At 50.5% G+C, this 7,938-nt stretch overlaps 1 protein-coding gene across 2 annotated transcripts; it reads left to right on the top strand.

Annotated features, from left to right (window-relative positions):
• The first annotated feature begins 1,697 nt into the window (after window positions 1–1,697).
• On the top strand, window positions 1,698–5,895 carry LOC107117430 (flt3-interacting zinc finger protein 1-like). Of its 2 annotated transcripts, none has more exons than XM_015419542.1 (2): window positions 1,698–1,776; window positions 3,707–5,895. In XM_015419542.1, exon 2 carries the CDS (start codon window positions 3,723–3,725, stop codon window positions 5,166–5,168), a length of 1,446 nt encoding a protein of 481 aa, XP_015275028.1. In that variant the 5' UTR covers window positions 1,698–1,776; window positions 3,707–3,722; the 3' UTR covers window positions 5,169–5,895. The 2 variants fall into 2 exon arrangements, with proteins under 2 accessions (XP_015275028.1, XP_015275029.1); XM_015419543.1 differs by lacking the exon at window positions 1,698–1,776 and adding an exon at window positions 1,858–1,898.
• Window positions 5,896–7,938: the final 2,043 nt, after the last annotated feature.

Here is a 7,938-nt window from a genome sequence, read left to right as displayed (position 1 = left end):
ATCCAAGTTCTAACCAGCCCCGACCCTGTTGAGCTTCTGAGATCTGATGAGACTGGGCTACCCAGGTCAGGTGGTCTTGAATGTGCCACTTCATAACGGATTATTCCTATGATAGGCTGGGTTGCCTTTTTCCTGACCGCGGTCTTAGCAGGGGGGAATTTTGCATATGGACTCCTTGGAATCCTGACCTACAATCTGAAGTAAGTAAAAACCCAGGCATTAGTTTACTACCAGGGACAAACGATACGGGTGTTAATAAATAGGTTATTAACCTAAGTTTGATGCTGTGTTGGGAAGTGTTTTTTCCTCTAAGTATCTAAATTAACTGTGCAGCCCATTGTCCCAACACCTTGGTAATGCATGGCTGTGATGTTGCTAATCTGGTGTTGAAAGGCTGTTTCAGAAGAGCATCTGAAACAATTGGAAGCAGTGGAAACCGTGCATAAAAAGGCAGTAACTGGAAATTACTCCCTCCTTATTGCATTTATTTGAATCCCACCCTTTCTCTAAGGAACTCAGGGCACTGGGCGCTCCTGTCTTCTGTTGTATTTTCACACAACACACCTGCCCCCAATTTGCAGCAAAATGAGCATCACCTGTTGAATGTCTGCCTGTTGTGACCGCCAAAAAAAAAAAAGCAATGACTCCCAGTGCTGAGAACTCAATTAAAAGCACCCCAAAATTATGGGCTGAGGATAAATATTGCAGTTCTGTCTTTTCTACCTTTTGTAATGAAAGAATCGAATGTTCCCCATACCTAATTCTTTCCACAGCTAGGGATGCCAGCTCCGGGTTAGGAAATCCCTGGAAATTTTGGGGGTGGAGGCTGGGGAGGGGAGCCACCTCAGGAGGATAGAATGTCATAGACTCCATTCTACAATCAGTCGTTTTCTCAAGGAGAACTGATCTTGGATGTCTGGAGATCAACTGTAATAGTGGAAGATCTCCAGGTGGTACCTGGAAGTTGGCAACCCTCGGAGCATAGTGCTTCCCCCCCCCAAAAAAAAAGTAAACATGTCACTGTTCTGATCACACACTACCACTGGCACTTATCCCTGCATTTAAAAAAAACTGAATTATGTGTAGCGAAATGAAAATTTGGCGCCACCTTGAATCCGAGAATCAGACCTTCAACCTTCTGTACCCGTTTCAAATAGGGCGGCTGGGGCCGTGTAGCTGTCCCAGCAGCAGTAAAGATGGCGCCTTCCTTCAGTCCTTCGCTTGTTGCCCAGAACACACATGGCGGCTCTCTTCCCCGCCTCCCTTCACCAATAGTAAAGATGGCACCTCAATCTCCCCCTCCCCACCCCTTTTATGCAAGAAATGTTTTTCGGCTTAAAAGTATGAAGAATCGTAAAGATTTACCGCCGCTATGAATTTTCGTGGGCCGAAAGCCCAGCCTTTCATCGGAGTCTGAGGAAACATCACCCTCCCTTCTCCTTGCCCACACTAAAAATGGCGTCTCGGCGAGGCTCGACGGTGCCTCCCCGTCCCCTACCACCTGCCCACAGCAAGGATGGCCACGATGCGACCGTTCGTACTCCTCCCCATCTCTTTGCCCACAGAAAAGATGGGTGCGGAGAGGGGGGTGGGGTGTCCTGTTAACTTCCACAGGGGCTGGATCTGAGGGTGGCGGGGACGGGCAGCCGCAAGAGGTCAAAGCCCCCCCCCCCCCCTGGCCCCGCTTCTCTGGGGGGTGGGGGAGGCTCTGCCCCCCCCCATTCCTCTGAAGAGAAGCGACTCCCTCCGCTACGATGTCGGCACCTATAAGAAGTTGTGAGTACCGGGAGGTGGGGGGCGAAGAAGGATTTGGGGAGCGATTCTTCCTCTCAGTCTCAGGAAAGCAAGGGACGAGCAGGGAGATCTCCCCTCTCTCATCATGCCCATGCCTGCGACAGGTACACGAGAGGCGCTAAGTGGGTCAGGCAGGTAGAAAGGACAGAGGGGCCAAGAAAGGGAGGAGAGCCGGGACTCCTGGGTTCTTTAGGAACGGAGCAGCATTAGAAGAATTGGGCGGGCGGGGGGGGGTGCGCTGCTCAGAATCACTGAATGCAGATTAGACGCACACACCCCTTTACACACTACTTGAATGTATTTATTTATCCAGGGGGCAAGACGGGGGCAACTGAATGGTTTCCTCCATATCCTATTAATGTATGATTGTGGTTAATGTGAGGGGGATATATTTATAGGTTAGTGATCATTATCTCAAAGCCCATGTAGCAGAAGTTATTCCAGAATAATGAACGGGAAGGTCCAAGCAGGGGTGGCCTGAACAGGGCAAATAATGTTAATGGGATCCTGTCATGAGGGATGCTGCTGGGTCTTTTGGATTCTTCTGGGGGAGAGGAGACTCTGAGGTACCAATAGGTTTGCAGATGTCCTGGCCTCCTCCTGTCCCCAGGTGTTTTTATTGCTACCTCAGATTGCCTCACAGTAAATGATGAAAAATGATAGTGCCCGAACAGCAGAAGTTAACATGTTACCTCTTCGGCTGTTAGTGCATCCTTGTCTTGTTTTGCTCTGTCTTGTTCTGTTTTGTAATTTACATGGCACAATACTGGCACTCTGATTTTTTACCCCTGAGCGAATATTTGTGGTGTTGCATCTGCTAGTGGAACGTGACTTCGAACCAGGATTCTTGGGTTTGTTGAGAGACAGTTAAAGTAGGATAACCGGTGTGTGTGTGTGTGTGTGTGTGTGTGTGTGTGTGTGTGTGTGTGTGTGTGAGAGAGAGAGAGAGAGAGAGAGAGAGAGAGAGAGAGAGAGTGAGTCAGGACTTCTCTGTTCCGTGGAATAGACAGAATTTTGTTCCTGGTTTCACTCTTATAAACACAAAGCTCGGTCTCCTGTCTACAATCCCACACCTTTTCAAAGGCATCAGGAACCCCAGCCCTCAGAAGGTTTCTTAGCATATTGTTTTGTTCTTGCCATGGAAAGATATTTTATTAGTTTTCATCCCTACCCTATCCCTGTATTTACATGGTGTACAAAAAAAAAAAAAATTATTGTCCCAATTAATTTCATACCAAGCTAGTGAAACAGATTGTACTGGGATCTCAAAGGGTGATTTGCCTGAAGTTCAACTCCCATGGTGGCTGGACAAAGATTTGAACTTGGGATCACACACATTCAAACCGACTCCTGTATTCACTGACACATAAACTGAGAAAATGAGAGAATCCCCCCCAAAGCTTTTGACTCAGCTTCCAGTTCTGAAAGAAAAGCTGAAAGTGTAACTGCTTCATCTCCAGCCTGTGATGAAACTCAACCTAAGAATATGGAACAGAAACAAACTGTTTTCCACCATCTCCTTCCCCCACTTTTGGATCCCTTGTGTCAATTATAGATTAGGGTAGGAACTTGGGTTCTTGTTCTCTATAAAGAGCAGAGTCCCCTGGGACACCTCTGTAAACCATCTCTTGACCAGACTATCCTGATGTGTATTGTCCACCCCCATCCCTACTCCACGTGAACAGCCATTTTCACATACATGCAGACTCTTAAAATTCTTGCCTTGGTCTCTTGTGTGAGTCAGTTGGAATGGTTCACTTTGAACCACTGCACCTTTTGGCATATGCTTTACCTACACTGATATGGATTGTATGGGTTAATGCGGGGGGGGGGCAGTAAGGACTGGGACTCAGTGGCTTTTTCCTCCCGTTCATCTCTATGATTCTATGACTGTCCCCTTTCTGCTCTTCAGAGGCACTGTCGGGTAAATGGAGAACTGCGATGAAGAGTGGCCAGAGGGCCAGCGCCCCCTTGAGACACCAGGAGTCGGCACTGCCACCGGATCTGTGGAAGAGTGCGCGGTTCTGTACTCTGATACGGAGGACGATCCGTCGCTCCTGACAGACAACGGAGGTGGCGCCCGGGCCCCTTTCCACTGCTCCGAGTGTGACAAGAGTTTCCGCTACCGCTCCGACCTGCGCCGCCATTTTGCCCGGCATACAGAACTGAAGCCTTTCCAGTGCCCTCACTGCGTCAAGAGCTTCAAGCATTCCTTCAACCTGGTGAACCACATCCGGAGCCACACGGGGGAGCGCCCCTACCGTTGCACCATGTGCCCGAAAGGCTTCCGGGACTCCACCGGACTCCTCCACCATCAAGTGGTCCACACCGGAGAGAAGCCCTACTGTTGCCACGTCTGTGAGTTGCGCTTCTCCTCCCGGAGCAGCTTGGGCCGTCACCTCAAGCGGCAGCACCGGGCTTCCCCTGCCGCCACAGCCCCTCAGCCCCCCACCCCGCGCTGCCTAGCCTGTGGCAAAGAGCAGAGTCCCCTGGGACACCTCTGTAGTGCCGGGCGAGGTCGGGCTGCCCCTTTTGGCTGCGGGGCCTGCGGGCGGCACTTCCAGTTGGCCTCGGAACTGCGACGCCATTGGCTGGCTCATACGGACATCAAGCCCTTTAAATGCCCAGAGTGTGAGCGGGACTTTAACGCCGCGTCCTTGTTAGAGCGCCACAAACTCACGCACGCCAAGGACAGGCCCCCGCCTTGCCAAGTCTGTGCCGGGAAGGTCCAGCAGGCTGACAAGGGCCTGGGACTGGAAGGCCTGGGCGAGGAGCAGAAGGAGGGGGAGCCGGAAGAAGGGGCCCTGCAGCACAGCAGGGGTTGCCCAAACCGCCACTCCCCAGACACCCGCCCCCCAGAGACCTTGTACCAGTGTGAATGCGGGACCTTTTTTGCCAATGGCAACACCCTCGCAGCTCACTTGACTGCCCACGGGGGCGAGCCCTCCTTCACCTGCGGCATCTGCGGCCAGCCCTTTGTGAATCTGCAGTCCCTGGAGGAGCACCAGGTGAGCCATGCTGTGGCCACACCTCCAACCCCCGGCTCCGGCAGCGAGCTGGAACGCCACCTTTTGCCCCAGCTGGACCTTCGAACGTTCCCGGCCCGGCCCGGCAAAAAACTCTACAAATGCAGCGAGTGTGAGAAATACTTCCGCAGCCCCCGGGATCTCGACCGGCACGTCTTGGTGCACACCGGCGAGAAGCCCTACCAGTGCACCGAGTGCGGCAAGTTCTTCCGGCACGAATGCTACCTGAAACGGCACCGGCTGCTGCACAGCGGCGAGCGGCCTTTCAAGTGCACCGTCTGCCACAAAGGCTTCATCACTCTGAGCAACCTCTCCCGGCATCTCAAGCTGCACCGTGGGATTGACTAGTGGGGGGCCGGGAGCGCCTGAAACGATAGCCCTCTGTCCCCCCCTGCACTGCTTTCCTCTACCTCCACCCCCGTGGCAGCCAGAGGCGATCCCGTTCTGGAGACACAACTCTTGCCTCGTGGCGCTCAAAAACCACGCCCGCCTACCCGTTCTTCATGGTCCGTTAGTGTAGGGTAGAGGACTTTGCGATGTAAAGATGACAGCAATACAAGAAAGTATTATTTACTAGTGTTCCGTTTTGCAGCGGGTAAGAATACCTTGCACATGCTCGAGAGCGGCTGAGTTTTGGGGGGCGCTTGCTTGGACAGGGAATTGAGCACTTTGGATTCGCTCCCGCAATATTCCAGGAGGAAGGAAAGGCATGCCAGGGACTTAACCCCTTCAGCCCAGGCTGTTGTCTCTAGGAGCATTACCCAAGTGAGCCTATCCATGCCGAGGTTCCTTTGTCCCAGACCAGTGTAAGTGCTCTAGGACAACTATTCTTAGAGCACGAGGATGACCTCCCTAGGAGGGTCTCCCAGTTGTCGTGGGAGACACAAGCTCCTCCCGGGGATGTGTTGAGCTTTGGACCAGAAGACCCAAGACTAACCTGTCCCCAGCACTTCCTTACCACCGTCATGCAGGAGGTCTAGCTTTTGTGTTCATAGGCAGCACTGTTGGTCAGAGTCAATGTATTCTTTTGCAGGAACCTTCCATCATGCTGTCGGACTGCGTGATTCTGTCCCCCCCCCCCGATCCTCTCTGCCTCTGGACAAGAGTCACTGCAGTTAGGATGGACTTCTGCCTTCCCCTTTCCAACTCTAGAGGCATAACAGCATCCCGAATCTCAGACTGCCGGGATTTTCACTCCCCCAAAGAATCCTGGCCATGAGAATGGATGGATGAGTCAGGTTCAAAAGATCCTCAAGATCCTCAGAATTACAGTTCCCGAGGCTTCCTGGGGAAAGGAAGGCTCACTAACTGAATGGAAAATCCATTTGCAAATCCATTTGTAGGAGAACTGTGCCCAGCGTTATTTATAGAGAGGTCTGAAAAGGTTTAATTTAGGGAACCCCTGCTTAACAGCTGCGATATGTCTGAGTGCAAACACTTTAACAAAAGCATCCCCTTAAAAAAATCGTCACATGTTCAGCTTAAAAACTGCAAGGTTTCACAGCAAAAATAGCTTCCTTCAGTATCCCCCTGGTTTCTTAGCTTTAGACCAAAGGCTGAAACTCTGTTTTTCTTTCCTTTTTTCCTTTCCTTAGCAGTCATAAGGACTAGCCACATAGTTTTCCAATGAAGCCGCTCACGTATCACAGTCTTTGCCCATTAGCAGGTGGAGCTCTATTGTCTCAAAGACAAAAACATGCTGCCTGTAGAGTGTGCAGTTGTCTTGTCTGCTGTAGGGTCTCTGGGGTTCGGCGGGGCCTCGTCTGCTTGCGCGACTGTATCTCTGACATGGTTAACTCAAGCAGTTTTGGTTAGAGTGGAAGGTAAATTGCTTCTGATCAGAGGTACAGCTTGCTTCTTGGCTTTACTTTCTGTTTCTCCCCGTAAGAAAATACATTTTCTCTTTGTTTCTTTTTTGCAACTCAGAAACTCTTTCATTTCTAACAGATTTTCTTTTTGTCTCTGAAATTTGGTTCAGTGCTTAAAAGGATGTGTTTGCCTTCATGTTAAGGTTCAGCTGTTGGGGGAAAGGTTAAGTTTTATAATGTAAGGGCAACTTCGAACATACCCTTTTTTGGTGAAGAGAGAATTGCAACCTTTGTAACACTCAATAAATCCCTCCTTCATCCTGGGATACATGGCTTGGGGGAAAGGTTGACTCTGGGGTAGATGCAGGCTTGTATGTCTGTGTTCAAAGGGGTCCCCCAGAATGTTGAACTTGTTCAGGGGGTTGGTTTTTTGGAAGCCATGTGAGCTTTACCTATAGTAAAATAAGCTGTCAAAAAAACAAGCTGGAAAAATATGGCATATTCTATATGCAGAGGGATTGTTGATTTCTCACTTCTGCACATCAAAAAGGGAAAACAGCTTCTTATTCCCCTTGGCTTCTCTGCTGTCCAGTTCACTTGTGTCCATCTTGGTGGCACCTGGGCCCTCCGTGCTCTGTCAACTAATTTAAATTTCAGTACAGAGACAAATCTGTCTACCCCGCCTCCCACCACAGAATAATTTACTGACAAATAGTTGTTTTGTTCTCTCTCTCTCTCTTTTGTTCCTTTCGTTAAGCCCTTGGTAGGACCTTGAAAATAATCTAATAAAAGCCAGCTCCTGACCAAATCCCAGTTCCTTATCTTCTATGGAATGCAAGCCTCACGGCTGGGCATTTCTCTACAGCACACGTGTGTGTGTGGGCCCTTGTGGGTTTCGAAGGACAAGGCCATCATCCTACAGCACGAGCCTTGTGGGGCCAGGTGCCGAGCCGTTGCCCACGAGGATGAGATCAGCTAAAGCAAAAACCCGGTTGTTAAGGTGAAAGCAAAACCTACGCATAGACTGACACACACACCTGAATTAAAAGAGGCTCTTGTACAAACTGAAAGAGTTGCGTTATGTTGAGTCATGTAATTGAGCCCTCTAGCTCTGTAGTATTGTATGCTCTGGCTGGCAGCGGCTCTCCATAGCTGAAGGCCTTTGCCAACATCTGCTGCCTGAGATTCCTTCTCCAGATGCCAGGGAGTGGCCCTGGGACACAGTGTGTGCTCTCTGGGCCCTTATCCCCTGCAAATAGCTTTTGACCTATGGTATGCAGGCTTTTAAAGGAACGTTTCCACTCCATCTC

This window comes from Gekko japonicus, unplaced genomic scaffold (assembly GCF_001447785.1).
Source record: "Gekko japonicus isolate JY-2015 unplaced genomic scaffold, Gekko_japonicus_V1.1 scaffold923, whole genome shotgun sequence".
NCBI classification, from domain to species: Eukaryota; Metazoa; Chordata; class Lepidosauria; order Squamata; family Gekkonidae; genus Gekko; species Gekko japonicus.
This window is presented reverse-complemented; position numbering and strand designations above follow the sequence as displayed.

Bases quoted from the DNA above. Each gene is read 5' to 3' on its own strand.
- LOC107117430 (XM_015419542.1), top strand. From the start codon at position 3,723: ATGGAGAACTGCGATGAAGAGTGGCCAGAGGGCCAGCGCCCCCTTGAG.